The following is a 19,701-nucleotide window of genomic DNA, read 5'->3' on the forward strand; positions in this document are numbered from 1 at the left end:
ATGTGTAATAGTGATTGAGAACCACCATTCTCTGCTGGAGTAGCTAGGTACATTTTTGAGGGTTTAACCTGTAGTGGCCTAGCCCTCCTCATTTTTCCCTATGAAAATTTGTAGCTATTTCATTTTCTCTCTTTTTGTTGTCCTCAAAGTCAGTATTATTTCCCTTTGTATGTTAGCTTTCATGCCTGACTGTTCGTTTGCCATAGACATTGCTCTGACTAGAGGTGAGCTTTTAACAGCAATCCCCCTCCACTTTACATCCACACCACCTTGATTGATTTTGGAATTAACTCTGAAACTCCCCTCTATTGGTTTGCAACACATCATTGGTTACCAGTTTTAGGCTGTGATCACCCAAGCCATAGAGACAACGTGTCTAGTACACCTGGCCCTGTGACCCTGGCTCTGTGGGAGGGAGCCAAAGGGAGGACTTGATTTCTCAGTTCTGGTGGCTAGTGCAGTGCCTGCTCTCTCTTTGTTAGCACAGTATTAACAGTTGGTGTGCAGTGGATTTGAACTTGCTCAGTAAGTTTGGGATTGTTTCTGTTTGTTTGACCTTATATGTCAGGCTTACATGCCTGTTATTGTTCCTAAAACTGGGGGTGAAGGTTATTTTTTTCTCCTAATAAACTGATGATCATTTTAAATCATGTAGACATGTGAGTAAGTATTTCACTGTGGAAGCAACTCATAGCAGCAGATAAATTTGTTTCTATTGTAGAAAGAATTATATGTTTTATAGTAAAAACTATTCCTGTTGATTTACTTTCTTCTTAAGAGGTCTTATTTGCAAATGGCATTTTATCTTAAAAAGCCTTTATGTTTTGTACATGTCTCTTTTTATTCTTAACACACCAAGCCTATTTATATATCTGGATAGTTGAAATTGTTGACTATACATACATGAACTAAAAAGAATACGTACTGCCAATTTTTATGCTTTTTTAGTTTGAATATGTGTATTTTATTTTTTTTGTTTTTCAATTACAGTTTCCTTTTAATATTGCTTTGTATTGGTTTCAGATGTACATTTCACAAAGTGTTCCCCCTGATATTTTCAGTACACACCTAGCACCATACATAGTTATTACAATATTATTGACTATATACCTAGACTGTACTTTTACATCCCAGTGACTATTCTGTAACTACCAATCAGTACTTATTAATACCTTCACCTCTTTCAGCCAGTCTCCCAATCCTTCTCCCCTCTGGCAACCCCCAGTCTGCTCTCTATGTCTATGAGTCTGAATTTTGTTCATTTATTTTGTTCTTTAGATTCCACATGTAAGTTAAATCATATGGCACTTGTGTTTCTCTGACTGACTTATTTCAGTTATGTACTGCTAATTTTTAAAAAGTTATTGGAACTGGGGTCTTTTTCCTTAAAAGGCATAGAACAGATTTTAGTTTAGAAGGGGCTAAAATCTGTCAAGATAACATCTTGAATAGGCTACCCAGACTGAAACCTTATAGTGGGGTCTGTATGAGCCAAACAGTGGGCCCGGAGACTGGAAAAGGAAGGGGTGGTGTTAGGAGAGTGGTAATTCATTTGTATGCTCTTCTTTTTTCATTGTAAAAAAGGTTTCTTACCATTTAGACCAGAGGTTTACAAGCTATGTCCTGTGAACCAAATCTAACCTACCACCTGTTTGTTTATGGCCTTCAAACTAAGAATGGTTTTACATTTTTATTTTTTTTAAGATTTTATTTACTTATTTTTTTTTTTAGAGAGGGAAGGGAGAGAGAGATAGAGAGATAGAGAGAGAGAGAGAGAGAAACTTCAATGTGTGGTTGCTGGGGGTTATGGCCTGCAACCCAGGCATGTACCCTGGCTGGGAATCAAACCTGGGACACTTTGGTTTCCAGCCCGCGCTCAATCCACTGAGCTATGCCAGCCAGGGCTGGTTTTACATTTTTAAATGGTAAATGAAGAGTAATATTTTTTGACATGTAAAAATTACATAAAATTCAAATTTCATTTTAATAAAGTTTTATTGGAACAAGGCCATGCTAATTCATTTGTTTATGCACTATTTATGGCTGTTTTCATGCTACAACAGCAGATTTGAATCATTGCAACAAAGACTGTATGGTTCTCAAAGACAAAAATATTTGCTATCTGGTCTTCTACAGAAAAAGTTTACCAAACCCTGATTTAAATTCACTTCCCAGCCTGGTCTTCTCATATAAGGTAATTTCTCCTCAAAGGGTTTGAAATTCCCAAATAATTTGTTAATACGTCTGTATATTAAAGGGGATAAACCTACTTCCTGGCAACAGGCATAACTGTGGTTGACATAGAAATACTTGTCTGAGTGGCAGGAACCTATCTAAGTAAATTCTTCTTTTCTTCTTTTTTCTTAAATGCTCCTTAAGGGCTTTTAGAGAAGAGTTGACCTCCATACTCATTTTGTCACAGGGAGCTGATGACTCATATAATGTGTTTTGATTTTAAAAAACAAACTTTAAAATGACTGAGGTGAAGGTATTCTTTTAGAAAGTACAGAAAAGTGTATCTACTCCAACTTCTGGTATCTCTTCTTTTTTAAAAACAAATATTGGTTGGGAGTGAAGAAAGGCAGTAAAATGTATATGATATTTTCTTTTTCTTCTGATTATTTTTTATTTACTCAGTCTCTAGGTAAATATTTATGACTTTAGTCACTGAGCTACTGAAATATGGTAGCGATGAAAGATATCCAAGGCCAACAGGCTTGAAGGGAAGTTTTGTTTCTATAATATTAAAACAGTGATAGATTGAAGGGTGAATTCTGAATTAAAGCATAGGCAGTGGGCTGAAATGGTCTCAGTGTGGAAAGGGTTAGTATTGTTCACCCCAAAGCAGAGGTATTAGTTAAAGAAACTTTTATATAGTATTCATGATTTCTGGGAGTTTTGTGGGGTTGGTTTTTTGGGGTTTTTTTTGTCCATATGGTGAGAATTGACCTTTAAGGATATAAGAAGTGGCTTTTATCTCTGGTCTGACAACATCTGTCTCAATGGCTCTGAAAGATATTTTCCTGAAAGCCTAAGGGAGCTGGACTTTAAGATACTAACTTACTTAAGGATTACTTCCAAATACCTTCATGGATTTATCCTCCCTGATTTTATCTTAGTCCTTAAAAAACCTGTTTACATTTTCATTCTGTTCCACTTCTTAAGCTGATGAGTTCGCTAAGGTCCCTAGGCATTGCTCAAAGTCCTGCTTTCTTTTTGATAAAATTGCCTTTAGGTTTCAGGAAGTGCTCTTTTGTTACTTTAACACTGATTGGATGACTAAACTCAAGTTAGTCATTTCTGTACTCTTGATTCTTATCAGTTTCTGCTTCATTCTTTTAGAACAAGATTTCTCAACCTTGGCAGTAATAACATTTTGGGCCACATAAGTCTATGTGTAGTAGAGACTGTCTTGTGCCTTGTAGGATGTTTATCAGCCTCCCTGGCCTCTACCCCTTAGGTGCCAGTAACAGGCCCCTTTCCAGTCATAAGAACGAAAAATGACTCCAGATGGTGCCACATGTCTCCTGGGGTTGCCTTTAGTTGAGAACCACTGTTTTAGATTTTTGTCTTTTTCTAACTGCAAATTTTGTGCTTTTTTGGACTATCCATATAAATATGAAGTCTTCTCTATCCAATTGATTGTATTGCACTTCTCTGGATTTTTTTTTCAGCTCTCGTGAATGCCCATCTTGAATGACAGTGACAGCTACTCTTACAGTTTCACATTTTGGGGTCAACTGCATTATTTGTGGGTACTAAGGGGGACAGATACCTCAAAACTTTAAGAAGTCTTTTTTCTAATTGTAAATGCCCTGTATGTATACTGTAAAAATGTGGAGGATGGAAAAAATTGGAGAATGTTTTCATCACCCATACATCTATCACTTCAATGTTAGTAATGTGACTGATGTTAATAAATTGATTTATGGCCTTCATCAATTTTCTATATATTTTATTTCATAGATGTAATCACACTATAAAGTCAGTTTTTATACTGTTTTTCCACTTAACATTTTGACATAAATGTTTCCCTGTATACCACATTTAAATGATTGAATGAAATACTATAATATTAATATATACTTTAATCCTCTTTTGTTTGATAGCTAGGTTTCATTTATTATTTTTATTATGGAGTTCTAATGGACATTTTTATTACTAAATCATTTTCTAAGTTTTGGATTTATTTTCAGAGATGAATGTTGGAAGTAAAATTCTTGGGCCAAACGATATAAATGTGTTTAAAATAGAGCCTTAAATTATTTGTAAGCTTCTGCATGGCCCCATAGAGAACAGTGAATAGGGGCTCTTGCACTGACCATGCATTTCAGAAGTATGTCTCATGTGCATATAGAAGGAAAGGAAAGGGCCATGTTGGAATTAATCACTTTTCCTTGCCTGCCTTGTCTTCTGTGGGAATACTAATGGAGAGTCAAGTAGCCACCAAAGCACAGATTTAGATTGCACTTCCAAATAATCTCATTAGGTTGACTTCCAGACAGGACTCCTTTAAATGAGAGTTTCAGCCAGAGAAGGTACTCAATTTATACATTTGTATTTTGCCTGGCTTACAGTCACTGTTAAAATTAATCAGCCTGCTGTTAATCATTTTGGTTGAGATTATAGTAGGAATAAGATATGAAAACTGCCATCAAATTACTGTTCCCAAGAGAGCAAGGTGAGGGCTGATACACATTTCATTTCTGCCAAAACAAAGAAGTACTCATTGTAGGAGGTAAGGAAGAAAACAACACCTTTATAAAGTCTATACCCTGAATAGAGAACTAGAAAATAAACAGTTGAATAATATTGTATATCCAGATGTAAGGCATCAAGGCACATCATGAAGTTACTCCAAGTTTACACTGTACTTATTTATGATTTTACTTAAAAATTTTATTCTAAAGTACTTTTTAAAGTGTACCACTTACTGAAGATTCACATATTGTGTTAAGTAAGGGTGCCTAGTAGGAGAACTTAAGGCAGTATTTGAAGGTACATGATATATTGAGGAAGTGCTCTCTGGAGAAACCTATAAGGAAGTGAGTACAAGAGGGTAGGGAAGAGGAAGGAGCTAAAGTAAGGATATGGTCTTAGGAGAGTTTAACCTTAGCCTGTTTGGTTTGGGTGGGAGGTGTAGAACAATTACTGGCTTCTGGCTGCCCCTGGGAAGGAGGCAGGGAGAGTATATAATCTCCCTGGCAGGACTCCAGCTCTTAGGGATAGGGAGAGCTGTGAGCCATTAGCATCCAACAGGTAGTAGCTGGGAGATGGGTGTGCAACCCAGATAAATGAGACTTAGGTGGGGCACCACTGCATCTATTACTCTTTTTGTCACTTACTCTATGCGGGACACTGTGCTAAGACCTGGAGGTAAGAGATGAATGTGACATAGTCCCTGCTTTCAAGAAGTTTGTGGTCTAGTGACATGGCTGACCACGTCAAGAATATTTACAGTGAAAGTCAGGTGCTTTTTACATGGACAGACTTCGGTAGAAAGCAAAAGAGTAAATGAATGTGTAAGAGGGGTATCTAGGAGCTTCACTGAGGAGACCCCACAAATTAGTAGGACCAGGTTGGGCAGAAATACTGTCCAGAATAAACAGGGAGGGAACCATACACGGGGAAGAGCTCTGTGCCAAGGCCAGCAAGTATAAAACAAGATGATGTATTCATGGAATCACATAGGGCAGACCATGTGCAGGAAGCAGGGGAGTAGCAGCTGATGAAGCATGACAGATTGGAGCTGGAATAATGTGTTCCTGGAAGGTCATGCAGGGGAAGCTGGGCTTAGAAGAGGCAACATTCCTGCTGTCATCCCTCCAGTCTGCCTCAGGGCTCAAGGTCAACTTGGAGTGCCCATTCCTGATATACCTGCCAGCTCTGCCCTCTGGTGTACTATGTGGCTCTAAGTGTGCCACTGAAACATTTCTGAGCCCCAATTTCCTCATCTGTAAAATGGCTGGTGATGCTGACATTTATAGGACTGTTGTAGTGATCAGAAATAATAAAGACAGTCTGAAGATTTACCATCATACAATCATTCTGCTGGTATTTACTGTTCTTTGTCATTTTCCTACAGTAAATAAAACAGCAGTGCTGTCACAGAAATAGACAGATCAATGGACTGTAACAGCCCAAAGTGAGAAATTTCCTTGCTTTGTTTTCTTTCCTAAAAATCATTAGCAACCCAGTTGCTTATTTTCCAGGGCTGGTATTACTGGTATTATATGTGTTTCCTAAGCTCTTTATTGATGATAATACAATATTTCTTGTTGCCCTGTATAATAAAAAATTATTGTTACTATAATAGTTTTAAAAACACCAAATTTCACAGATTCTTCAAAATCTACACTAAAGATGAAAATACAATATATAGAAAATGGAGGTACTTTTAGCCACAGTTCATAAGACCAGAACTTCAGATAAGAAGGAGTACCTACATATTCACCAGGAGTCTTGGGTCTCCTATAACTCTTTTTTTTTTATCCTCACCTGGGGACTCTTTTTTCCATCACTTTTTTTAGAGAGAGGGGGATGGAGAGAGAAACATCAATTGGTTGCCTCCCATACACACCCGGACCAGGGATCATGCACACTCTCACCCAGGATCATACGCACCTGGACCAGGGAATGAACCTGCAACCTAGGGATGTGCCCTAAATGGGAATCAAACCCTCAACCTTTGGGTTACAAGACCATGCTCTAACCAACTGAGCCACACTGTCCAGGGCAGGGTCTCCTGAAACTTTTCAGAGAATTGAGGAGAGAGGGTCCATACTCAGTTCACTTTCTAAACTGAGAGTTTTTAGAGGATAAAAGTATTTCCTCTGTGGCATTTGCTGCCTTTGATCCCAGTATGTTATTCATATGGAGGTTATATTCAGTAGGCACAGAATTTTTCTGTTGCTGCTCTTCTTAAACTTTGCTATAAAATTACTCATTGGTAAAATGTTACAATAATTTAAAAAGTTTTTAAGCTTTGTTGAGGTATAATTTACAATAATATAAAATTCATTCTGCACAACAATTTAGTGGGTTTAAGTATATTTACAGGGCTTTGCACCCATCACTACTATCCAATTATAGGACATTTATCACCCCAAAAGAAGTTTTGTGCCCATTTGCAGTCTGTTTGTATTGCTACTCCCAACCATAGGCAACCACTAATCTACTTTCTGTCTCTATAGATATGCCTACTCTGGACATTGCATATAAATGGAATCATAAAAAAGTGATCTTGTGTTTATGACTTCTTTCACTAAGCATATTTTTGCTAAGTTTTTTATGTGTTTTATATTTGTTTTGCATGTTGTAATATATATCAGTACTTTGTTCCTTTTTATTGCTGAGAAGTAGTCCATGGTATAGATATACCACAGATGGTTTAGCCATTCACCTGTTGAAAGGCTTTTGTGGTGTTTTCAGTTTTTGGCTATTATGAATAAAGCTGCTATAAACATTTATATATACGTTTTTGTATGAACATAAATTTTCATTTCATTGGGATAAATGCCCAGGAGTACAATTGTAGTTGCATGTTTAATTTTTAAAGAAATAGCCAAATAGTTTTCTACAATAGCTATACCATTTTATATTTCCACCAGCTATGTATGAGTGATATAGTTTCTTCACATCTCCATCATTGAATTTTCACTATTATTTCAGGCATTATGGCTTTATTTTGCATTTTCCCAATGGCAAATGATATCAAACATTTTTTTCATGTACTTATTAGCCTTGGTATTGCTTTTTGATGAAACATCTGTTCAAGTCTTTTTCCTACTTTTAATTGAATCATCTGCTTCCTTACTGTTGAGTTTTGTAGTTCTTTACATGTTCTGGATACATATCTGTTGCTGTATATGTGATTTGTAAATGCAGGGTGGGGCAAAACAGGTTTATACTTGTTAATATGTAAATACAATAATTAATAAATAATGTGAGAATAAACCGTTCTGTGTACTCACTATTGTAACCCTACTTTTGCCCAACCTGTATTTTGTCTCATTCTGTAGGATTTCTTGAAACTTTTTAAAAATATTCTATTATTGACACTATTACAGATGTACCCTATCCTCCTCCTTTTTTCCTCTTAAGTATGGTATTTATTTATTTTTATTGTTGTTCAAGTACAGTTGTCTGCATTTTCTCCCCACCCCTTCCCCCCATCCCAGCCATCCCCACCTCCCTCCCCTGATCCCACCCCACCTTGGTTTTGTCCATGTGTCCTTTATAGATGTTCCTGAAAACTCTTCCCCCTTTCCTCCCATTATTCCCCTCCCACCTCCCCTCTGGTTGCTGTCAAATTGTTCTTAATTTCAATGTCTCTGGTTATATTTTGCTTGCTTGCTTGTTTTGTTGATTAGGTTCCACTTGAAGGTAAGATCATATGGTATTTGTCTTTCACTGCCTGGCTTATTTCACTTAGCATGATGTTCTCCAGTTCCATCTATGCTGTTGTAAAGGGTAGGAGCTCCTTCTTTCCTTCTGCTGCATAGTATTCCATCGTGTAAATCTACCATAGTTTTTTGACCCATTCATTTACTGATGGGTGCTTAGGTTGCTTCTAGCACTTGGCTATTGTAAATTGTACTGCCATGAACATTGGGGTATATAGGTTCTTTTGGATTGGTGTTTCAGTATTCTTAGAATATAATTCCAGCAGTGGAATTGTCAGGTCAAAAGGCAGATCCATTTTTAGTTTTCTGAGGAAATTTCATATTGTTTTCCACAGTGACTGCACCAGTCTGCATTCCTACCAACAGTGCACTAGAGCCTTTTCTCTACATCCTCTCTAACACATGTTGTGTGTTGATTTGTTTATGATAGCCATTCACACTGGTGTGAAGTGGTATCTCATTGTGGTTTTAACTTACATCTCTCTGATGGCTAGCGATGCTGAGCATCTTTTCAAATATCTCTGGGCCCTGTGTATGTCCTCCTTGGTGAATTGTCTGTTCAGCTCTTTTGCCCATGTTTTAATTGGGTTGTTTGTCTTCCTGGAGTGGAGTTGTGTGAGTTCTTTATGTATTTTGGAGATCAAACCCTTGTCTGAGGTATCATTGGCAAATATGTTTTCCCATACAGTTGGTTCTCTTTTCATTTTATTGCTGTTTTCTTTATCCATGCAAAAGCTTTTTATTTTGATTAGATCCCATTTGTTTATTCCTTCATGTCCCTTGTTGTAGGGAACATATTGGTGAAAATATTGGGGTGTGAAATATCTGAGATTTTCTTGCCTACATTTTCCTCTAGGACATTTATGGTGTCACAATTTACATTTAAGTCTTTTATCCACCTTGAATTTATTTTTGTGTATGGTGTAAGTTGGTGATCAAGTTTCATTTTTTTACATGTACCTGTCCAGATCTCCCAACACCATTTGTTGAGGAGGCTATTTTTATTCCATTTTATGTTTCTGCCCCCTTTGTCAAATATTAAATTGACCATAGAGACTTGGGTTTATTTCTGGGCTCTCTAATCTGTTCCATTGGTCTCTATGTCTGTTCTTATGCCAGTAGCAGGCTGTTTTGATTACAGTGGCCTTGTAATACAATTTGATATCAGGTATTGTGATCCATCCTACTTTGTTCTTCTTTCTCAAAATTTCTGCAGCTATTCGGGGTTGTTTACAGTTCCATATACATTTTTGAAATGTTTGTCCTCTATCTGTGAAACATGTCATTGGTACTTTAATAGGAATTGCGTTGAATCTATAAATTGCTTTGGGTAGTATGGACGTTTTGATGATGTTAATTCTTCCAGTCCATGAACAAATGCTTCCATTTGTTTGTCTTCCTTAATTTCTTTCTTCACTGGTGTGTAGTTTTCTGAGTACAGGTCTTTTACCTCTTGGTTAGCTTTATTCCTAGGTAATTTATTATTCTTGTTGCTATATCATGTGGGATTTTTTTTCCTGATTTCTGTTTCTGATACTTCATTTTTGGTGTACAAAAATGCCTTCGATGTCTGAATATTGACTTTGTATCCCACTGTTTTGCCAAATTCACTTATTAGGTTGAGTAGTTTTTTGGTGGAGTCTATAGGATTTTCTATGTACAATATCATGTCATCTGCAAACAATGACAGTTTTGCTTCCACCTTTTCAGTTTGGGTGCCTTTTATTTCTTTTTCTTGTCTGATTGCTGTGGCTAGGACTTCCAATACTATGTTGAATAGGAATGGTGAAAGTGGGCATCCTTGTCTTATTCCTGATCTTAGTGGGGAAGCTTTTAGTTTTTACCCTTTGAGTATGATGTTGTCTGTAGGTCTTTTGTATATGGCCTTTATTATGTTGAGGAATGCTGCCTCTGTTCCCACTTTGCTGAGTGTTTTTATCATAAATGGGTGTTGTACCTTATCAAATGTTTTTCCACATGTATTGATATGATCATGTGATTTTTGTCTTTCCTTTTGTTCACGTGATGTATTACATTTATTGATTTGTGAATATTGTACCATCCTTTTGTCCCCATCCCCCTCCTTTACTCTTTTCCATCCAGCCACCCCACCCTGGCCTTCACTACAAAAAAAAAAATCTTCTTAACAGAACCTTTTGCAGAGCATGTTTTCATTTTGATGGTGATTTTTTCTCTGACAGATCATGCTTTTTGTATCAAGTTTAAGAAATCTTTGCTTAGACATAGATCCTGAAGATTTTTCCTTTGTTTTTTAACAGTATTACAGGCTTACATTTAAGTCCATGATCCATTTTGTGTTAACTTTCTTATAAGGTATGAAACTTGGGTTGAAGTTCATTTTTTTTTTTTTACTATTGCTCCAGTACCATTTGCTGAAAAGGATATCTTTCCTCCATTGAAGTACTTTTCTACCATTGTCAAAAATCTGTTGGGCATATTTGTGTAGGAGTATATTCACTTTTAATAATTCAAAAATATACTATGTTGTGGCAGAGAGAATAATGGGCCTCCAAATAGGTCTATACCCTAGTATCTGGAACCTGTGAATATGTTAGATTACATGGCAAAGGAGAATTAGGGTTTCTAATCAGCTGACTTTAAAATAGAGTCTACAGCCACCCACCTTGTATGCACCCGATCTTATCTAAAATAGGGACATTATCCTGGATTATCCAGGTGAGTATGATGTAATCACAAGGGTCCTTAAAAGTTGTAGAAGGGAAGCAGAAGGATCAGATAATGAGATGTGATGATAGAAGCAGGGTCAGACAGATGCAGTGTTACCACCTTTGAAGGTTGAGGATGATGGTCAGGATCCAAGGAATGTGAGTAGCCTCTACAAAATGGACAGGTAAGGAAATGAATCCTCTTCTTAGATTTAGCCCAGTAATACCTATATCAGAATTCTGACCCACTGAAATGTAACATAATAAATTTGTTTGATTTTAAGCCCCTGAGTTTGTGGTAATTTGTTACCACACCAATACTAATAAATAGATATTTTAGAAAAGTTCCCATTGATAATAGGATTTTAGATATTTGGGCACACCATGTGACTGGAAAGTTTACATATATGAAATATTCAAATAATACCAGACACAATTCTACTCTATGTAGATTTGTGCATTCAACAGGAAATAATTAGGAAATACATATTATTTTTATTTTTGCAGACCAGGTCCCCAGTTGGAAGCATGCAAGTGGCAACTGATCAGTGTTTCTCTCTCACCTTGATGTTTCTCTCCCTGTCTTTCTCCCTCCCTTCCCCTCTCTAAAAATAAATAAATAAAATCTTTAAAAAATAAAAAATAAATTACACATACTTTTTGATAAGAAATCTTTTGTTATTGTTCTTTTGTTTGCATTTCAGAAATGTGAATGTCTTAAGTTTTGCACCAGGGAGCCAAATGTAGCCCCAAAAATTTATATGATGGGAGGTTAACATTTTTATTTAAAGAAATATACTTCATTTTGCAATATATACAAGTACTGAATTATTATGTTGTATACCTGAAACTAATACAGTGTCATACGTCAATTATATCTCAGTTTTTCCTGTTTCAGTCCTTTTTTATTAAATTTATCTGGGCAACAATGGTTAATAAAATTATATTGGTTTCAAGTGTACAGTTCTGTTTATTGTATTCTATGTTTACTACCCAGTGTCAAATCTCCTTCTGTCACCATATATTTAACCCCTTTACTACCCCGATATTTGATTGACTTCAACAGTAGGACAAATAGACCTTTGATTAATATTTTTGATACTTGTGCTAACCCTGTTAGTTTTTTAGATATATTTTATTGATTATGCTATTACAGATGTCCCATTTCCCCCCTTTATTCCCCTCTGCCAAGCACCCCATTCCCACCAACATTCCCCCACCCTTAGTTCATATCCATGGGTCAACATATAAGTTCTTTGTTCTTAACCTCCCCCTGTCTTTTTTGTACCTACCATTTATGCTTCGTATTACCTGTACATTTTCCCCCATTCTCCCTCCTCCCCCTCCTCACTGATAACCCTCCATGTGATTTCCATTTCTGTGATTCTGTTCCTGTTCTGGTTGTTTGCTTAGTTTGCTTTTGTTTTTGTTTTTAGATTCTATTGTTGATAGTTGTGATGAGTTTGTTGTCATTTTATTGTTCATATTTTTTATCATCATCTTTTTCTTAGATAAGTCCCTTTAACATTTCATATAATAAGGACTTGGTGATGTTGAACTCCTTTAACTTGGCCTTATCTGGGAAGCACTTTATCTGCCCTCCATTCTAAATGAAAGCTTTGCTGGATAGAGTCATCTTGGATGTAGGTCCTTCCCTTTCATGACTTCTAATACTTCTTGCCAGCCCCTTCTTGCTTGTAGGGTTTCTTTTGAGAAATCAGCTGATAGTCTTAAGGGAACTCCTTTGTAGATAACTGTCTCCTTTTCTCTTACTACTTTTAAGATTCTCTCCTCTTTAATCTTAGCTAATGTAATTATGATGTGCCTTGGTGTGTGCTTTCTTGGGTCCAACTTCTTTGGGACTCTGAGCTTCCTGAACTTCCTGGAAGTCTATTTCCTTTACCAGATTGGGGAAGTTCTCCTTCATTATGTTTTCAAATACGTTTTCAATTTCTTGTTCTTTATCTTCTCCTTCTGGCACCCCTATGATTGGGATGTTGGAACGTTTAAAGTTTCTTGGAGGTTCCTAAGCCTTTCCTCATTTTTTGAATTCTTGTTTTTTCATTCTGTTCTGGTTGACTGTTTATTTCTTCCTTCTGTTCCAAACCATTGATTTGAATCCCAGTTTCCTTCCCTTCACTCTTGGTTCCCTGTACATTTTCCTTTATTTCACTTTGCATAATAGCCTTCACTTTTTCCTCTGTCTTGTGGCCATATTCAATCATTTCTGTGAGTATCCTGATTACCAGTTTTTTGAACTCTCCATGTGATAGTTTGACTATCTCTTCATTGCTTAGTTGTATTTTTTCTGGAGCTTTGATCTCTTCTTTCATTTCAGCCTTTTTTTTTTTTGTCTCAGCATGCCTGTTACATAGGAAGGGATGGAACCTTAGGTGTTCCCCAGGGTGGAACAACCCAAGTTGCTGCATTGTGGCTCTATCAGGAAGGGGTCCGAGAGGGAATAATGCCATTTGCTTGGCTCTCTGCTGGCTTTCAGTCACTCCACTACCCACAAGCAAATTGGGCCCTTTTGGTGCTGATTCCCCGGCGGGGGGGGCGTTGTGTACATACTAGGTCCCTGTGGGTCTCTCCATTGAACTCTCCTGTAAGGCTGGGAATTTATCCTGCTTCCATAACCCCCAAAGGTTTTTTCAGTCTGATATTTTGAGGCTATATTTTTCTGCTCAAGAACCCTATTTGTGCAGTCTGTCTCACTCCCCATTTGTTCCTCCCAGTTTATCTGCACCCAAATGTGGGGTCTCCTGGTCTACCAGCCATCACTGGTCCTCCAGCTGCTGCATTGCTGTGAGTCCTCTCTGCTGGGGCGGCTGGTCTCTGCCCCTCTTCCAGTCTGGATGAATGTTTTCTCTTTAACTCCTTGGTTGTTGGGCTTCCATACAGTTCGATTTTCTGGCAGTTCTGGTTGTTTTTTGTTTTTAAATTTTCTTGTCGTCCTTTTGGTTGTGCAAGGAGGCACAGTGTATCTACCTATGCCTCCATCTTGGTCAGAAGTCTCCTGTAAGTTTTTTAAATAGCTTTATTGTGATATAATGTACATGCCATACATTTTACCCTTTGAAAGCATACAAGTCCATGTTTCTTAATATATTCACTATGTGCAAACATTACTACAGGGCACTTTGAATATCTTATTGCCTCCTGACTTACGTTGTTTCTAATGAGAAGATAGCTATTAATCTTATTGGGGTTCCATTTTAAATAAGGAGTCATTTTTCCCTTGCTTCTTTCAAGATTTTCTCCTTGTCTGGCTTTCAGCAATTTTACCATAATGTATCTGTGGATCTCTTTGCAGGTGGTGGTCGTACTATAAACTACTTGGAGTTTGTCAATCTTCCTGGATGTGAAAATTAATGTTTTTCAGTGAATTTGGGAATCCTTCAGCCATTTTTTCCTGCTTTTTTTTTTCTCCTTTCCTTCTGGTGCTCCCATTACATATATGTTGGAGCACTTAATGGTGTTCCACATTTCTGTGAAGCTTTGTTTATCTTTCTTCATCTTTTCCCTCTCTGTTTTTTTGCTTCCATAATTTATATTGATCTATTTCAAGTTCACTAATTCTTTCTTCTGCCGGGTCAAATCTACTGTTGAACCCCTTTAGTAAAGTTTTTATTTTAGTTATTGTACTTTTCAATGCCAGAATTACCATTTGGTTCTTTTTAATATTTTCTCTTTATGGATATTCTTACCTCCCTTTCCTTTTTTTTTTTTTTGAGAGAGAAAGATATCAGTTGCTTATTCCATTTTTTTATGCATTCATTGGTTGATTTCTTGTATATGCCCTGACCAGGGATCAAACCCACAACCTTGGCGTATAGGGATGGCACTCTAGGCAACTGAACTACTTGGCTAGGGTCTCCTTTGCCTCTTTAACCATGGTTTTCTTTAGTTCTGTAACATATTTACATGGCTAACTTGAAATCTTTGCCCATTAAATCTGACATCTGGTTGTTCTTATAAGCAGTTTCTGTCACTTGCTTTTTGGGTAGCATATAGGTCATACTTCCCTATTTGCATATCTCATATTTTTTGTTGGAAACTGGACATTTTAGGTAATATAATGCAGTAACTCTGGGTATAGGCATCTCCACCTCAGGCTCTTTATTGTTATTTCCTTCTTTAACATAGTGACTGTCTGGATTATTTTATTGAAGTCTATTTACTCCCTGCATTTGCCCTGCAGTGTGAAGTCTTGATGTTGCTTCTTAGGGGTTCAGCCTTTGGTATGCCCACAGTCACCCTGGGATGATAGTGGTTTTGTCAAGTTTCCACAAATTGCTGGCTGATTGCTCTGTTGTTTTTAATAATGTCCTAGGGGCATAAATCACTCCACAGACTGATCCTATCACATTAGGGCTCCTTTGAAGGGATAGTACCTAAGATTGGTATTTGAGATTTCTGAACCCAGAATGATTTCTCCCAGCTATCTGTTTCCCTGATTCTCTTTAGCATGTGAGCCAGCCTAGGCATGAATAACTTTTCCACACTGTGTTGCAAATGGAATCATTTCCACTGAGGAAAGATTTGGAGTCTTCTATAACTTACTTATCCCACTAGGCTAAATCTCTGAGCCACAGCTTTAGTACAGGGGATGGGGACATTGATGTACTTCTCTCTGAGTAGAGTCTCCATCTCTCCTAGGTTTACCTCTGCTGTTGTAGAACTCCCATTCTAAGTGCTGGGGCCAGGGTATTTGGAGCCTCAGTGTTCTTAGTAGCACCACACCCAAGGCATAGCCTCTATCCCAGGAGTGGGGGCCGCTGGGTAGAAGGAGGGAGCCCCCACTTCTCAGCCACACTTTTCTGGAACTTAGCCTCAGCAACAGGTAGCTGTGGACAGGATGAGAAATGCTGTTTCCTGACCCTCTCAGGGGGAAAGCCTTGCAGCTGGGAGCTGACATTTGTGCTGGGAAGGGGATACAGGGAGTGAATCTAGGCCTAGCTACTATAGACTCTTACTTTGTTTACTGAGTTTTAGTAGAGTTCCTTTAATAAATGCTTCTTTGTATGTTATAAGCCCGTCAGACCATTCTCAGAGATTTTAAATGAGTAGTTTTTATTTCTTTTTAAAATAATTTTCAACAAATTCACTGGGGAGTGGGTCCATATAGCTCTTCACATTATCATGGCAGGAATGGAACTCTATTAGCTTTTTAAGATGCATTTCTGTTTCTGTTACTCCTAATTGCTCACAGTGGCCTTGTACTTGGAATTCTATCTCTTTAGTAGATAATGAGTGGCTTGAAGGCAGTAGCCATGACCTTTATCCCCTGTGGAATCATGATTGTTTATAGTAGCATTTTGTATACTGTGGCACATAACAGAATGTCAGTTACTGACTGTACCACTGTCTTTTCTAGCTTATACTTTGAGCACTTCCTTTGTGAGTTGAGGTATCTGTCTTCCTTTTTTCCTTCACTCTCGTGCTGGAGTGTTCCCAGAAAGGTGGGGCCTTTTTTTTTTTTTCATCAGTCATTGGCTACACAAACACAAGGAAGGACACTTGAACCATTTGAAGTTTTAGTCAAAAGTGTTAACGTATTTTGACAATATAGGAGCTTTCTATAACATCCCTTGCGGTGTATATATAGATGTAATTTTAAATTTGGCTAGTTGTTCTGGGGATGGAGACAGAGATAAAGTGAGAAATGCAGGTAGAAAAGCAGTGTGGTTGTGCTCTTCAAGGTGGGACATGCCTCACTTGTTCTTTCTTCAGTCAACCATGTCTCATGCCTTTCAACCTTGGCCCTTGACAGCACTGTCTTTGCTACTGCTTTTTCCTTTCCTGCTCCTCTCTGGCTGATGAGGTCCCCGTGGCTGCCCTCTTTGTTTGGGTGGACATTGGTCATGTGGCCACATCTGAAGCTCTAGCCATTCCTGTACTATTCATCCTCTCCTGTGTGGACTTCCTCCTAAGGCTAATATGTAGCCTTACCCTGTCTATGACAAACTGTATTGGAGAATTTGGTGGTAGTTTTTTCCTATCACTCTAGATCATTTGAGAATATTCTTGACAGAAATCATTTGATTTGTGTGATTGGCTTGCTGTTGCTTCTTGGGATCTGCAGGAAAGTATTGACTATCCTCTGGAATGGGTGTGTGTGTGTGTGTGTGTGTGTGAGAGAGAGAGAGAGAGAGAGAGAGAGAGAGAGAGAGAGAGAGAAAGAGAGAGATGACTGTTTCATTCAGTGTTGTTCTCTTTCCCAGGATGCTCCACAATGAAACGCCATAGAACTCTCAGCAGCAGTGACAGTTCAGATGAGAGTGAGTAGATCCAGCCAACAGCTGGTAACCTCTGTATCCATACTCCTTGAGGATTTCTTCTTTGACTTGATAACAAGCTATTTCATGCTTCCTTCCATGGTTAAAAATAATGTTTTCAGGAAAGAAAGCTTGGGGTGCCATTTTTTCTTATTTAAATTTCATTAGAAACTAATAAGTTAGGTGGGAGAATTGGTTTTATATGGCATATAGCAGTTGTTTTTCACTTATCTAAACAACATATGCCAAATCTAATAATGATTTAACAGTGCTTTTCTAGAAAGGAGTTAAAGTATATGAGCATAAACTGTAAGCCCTACAATTCTAATTGTAGCTCAGGTACTTAATGTTTCACTGGATGAGTCGCCATTTGTAAAAGGCAACAGTCTTATTAACAACAGCATTTGGGGAAGTGCTAAAGGATGTATACAGATTACTTGTTGAACATTTTTAGTTTTTCCGTTGCTTTTGCAGATACTTTTCCTCCAGATGGTACATGAATCACATTATTCCAAAATGTTATGAGGTATGATTACATCAAATCAGATGCCCTCAGCATTAGCTTTGTTGAAGCTTTTGCACACTAAAAATCCACCTATAAATGTTTTTAAACTCCATTATGAGGCTTTCTTGGTTGTAACTTAACTTTCTTCAGTGTTGTGTATGAGATCACTGTGTTCTTCTCCATATCTTTCGTATTCTCTTAGATGGCATTTAGTTATATGACATTTAGTTATAATAGCAGGTTAATAAGTCTCAGTATTTTTTTCTAATTATCTTTTGCAGGTCCTTCCACTTCTCTTACTTGTGGCTCAATGTATAGGAACAAGTCAAAAATTCCAAATGAACACAAGAAATCTGCTGAGGTGAGATCAGATATTCTAATTTTTAGACTTTAAAAAATAGGCCTTCTGCCTACATACCTACAATATTCAGATCTTGGAGATGCAAGGAGTAACTCTGTGTGCCAATGCATAGGCTTTCTGATGAGTTTTTGTTTTGTTTTTCAAGGGAGATTCCATTTTCTTTTCCCTTTGGGAAAACAGTAATCTTCACACTGATTTCATTTTGGTGATTATTCTTAAATGCCTGGCTTTAGATTATAAAGCCTCTCCTTAGCCAAAAAGTCCAAGGGAGCCAGACTTGGGGAATTGGGGAGGACCCAAATATCTGGCCTATGATCGTTAAAAGCTAAGTTGGTACATGGGAGGCAGTGCAGGAAGGGGTAGATGAGGAAGTTGTGGATGGAAAAGGGAAGGAAGGATCAGGTTAGGAGATCTGGGCATGATGGGTCTTCCTAGCCTTCAGAGCACTGACAGCCCAAGAAGAATGTGTCACTCCTCGTGAGGCTGGCCATTATTTCTTCAACTATTTTTTCAGCTCCATCTTCTTTCTCCTCCTTTTCTTAGGACTTAAATTTCATGAATGTTAGCTCTTTTGTTATTTTCCCACAGGTCCCTCAGACTGTTCAGTGGTGTGTGTGTGTGTGTGTGTGTCCTTTCGTTGATCAGATTGGGGAATTTTTCTTGTTCCCTTATTTATTATTCTGTTAACTCCATTCTCTTATTGAGCCTACCCCCTGAGTTTATTTCAGCTATTATATTATTCCATTTCAAGTTTTTCATTTCATTATTCTTTATACCCTCTATATCTTTGCTGAAACTTTCAATTTACTCATTTCAAAAATAGTGTTCGTAATTTCTTGTTGAAACATTTTTATGATGGGTGCTTTAAAATCCTTGCCAGATAATTCTAACATCTGTGTTATCTTGGTGTTAGTGTCTATTGTCTCTTCTCATTCCCAGTTCTTAGTATGATAAGTAATTTTCTGTTGTATCCTAGACATTTTTTGGTATTATGTTATCAGACACTAAGTCTTATTTAAATCTGTTTTATCAGGCCTCTGTAATAACCAGGCCAGTGGAGAAGAGGGGCACTGACTCTTTACCACCAGTTGCAGAATTCTTAGGTTTTCTGTCCTAGTTCTGTTGCCTCTCCAGGAAGATAGTTTTGTTATCTCCCTGGGAAGGGAGAGAGGTTACTTATTACCTTCCTTACTACTTGTTGCAGTGGAAATACTCACTTTGTTACCTCCCTGATAGCAGGGGGAGTGTTGGCGGTAAGGGATGCCACATTAAAGATGGGCTATAGCAGGGATGTCAAACTCATTTTCACCAGGGGCCACATCAGCCTTGCAGTTGCCTTCAAAGGGCCAAATGTAATTTTAGGACTGTATAAATGTAACTACTCCTTAACTAGGAGCAAGGAGCTCTACATTTGACTCCTTGAAGGCAACCACGAGCCTGATGTGGCCCCTGGTGGAAATGAGTT

At 37.7% G+C, this 19,701-nt stretch overlaps 1 protein-coding gene across 10 annotated transcripts in view; it reads left to right on the forward strand.

Annotated features, from left to right (window-relative positions):
- JADE3 (jade family PHD finger 3) overlaps positions 1–19,701 on the forward strand; it is a 137,901-nt gene that overhangs the window by 68,422 nt on the left and 49,778 nt on the right. For 7 of the 10 annotated variants that reach the window (XM_045860621.1, XM_045860624.1, XM_045860620.1 and 4 more), the window contains 2 exons: positions 17,317–17,373; positions 18,157–18,236. The exons of 2 other annotated variants lie outside the window; for them this stretch is intronic. In XM_045860621.1, the coding sequence (XP_045716577.1) occupies positions 17,328–17,373; positions 18,157–18,236 (126 nt within the window). In that variant the 5' untranslated portion in view covers positions 17,317–17,327. Of the gene's footprint in view, positions 1–501; positions 526–17,316; positions 17,374–18,156; positions 18,237–19,701 lie in introns of those variants that run through there. One more of the 10 variants, XM_045860626.1, reaches the window with a different exon arrangement.

This window comes from Phyllostomus hastatus, unplaced genomic scaffold (assembly GCF_019186645.2).
Source record: "Phyllostomus hastatus isolate PE091 unplaced genomic scaffold, TTU_PhHast_1.1 phas_scaffold_200, whole genome shotgun sequence".
In the NCBI taxonomy this organism is placed as follows: domain Eukaryota; kingdom Metazoa; phylum Chordata; class Mammalia; order Chiroptera; family Phyllostomidae; genus Phyllostomus; species Phyllostomus hastatus.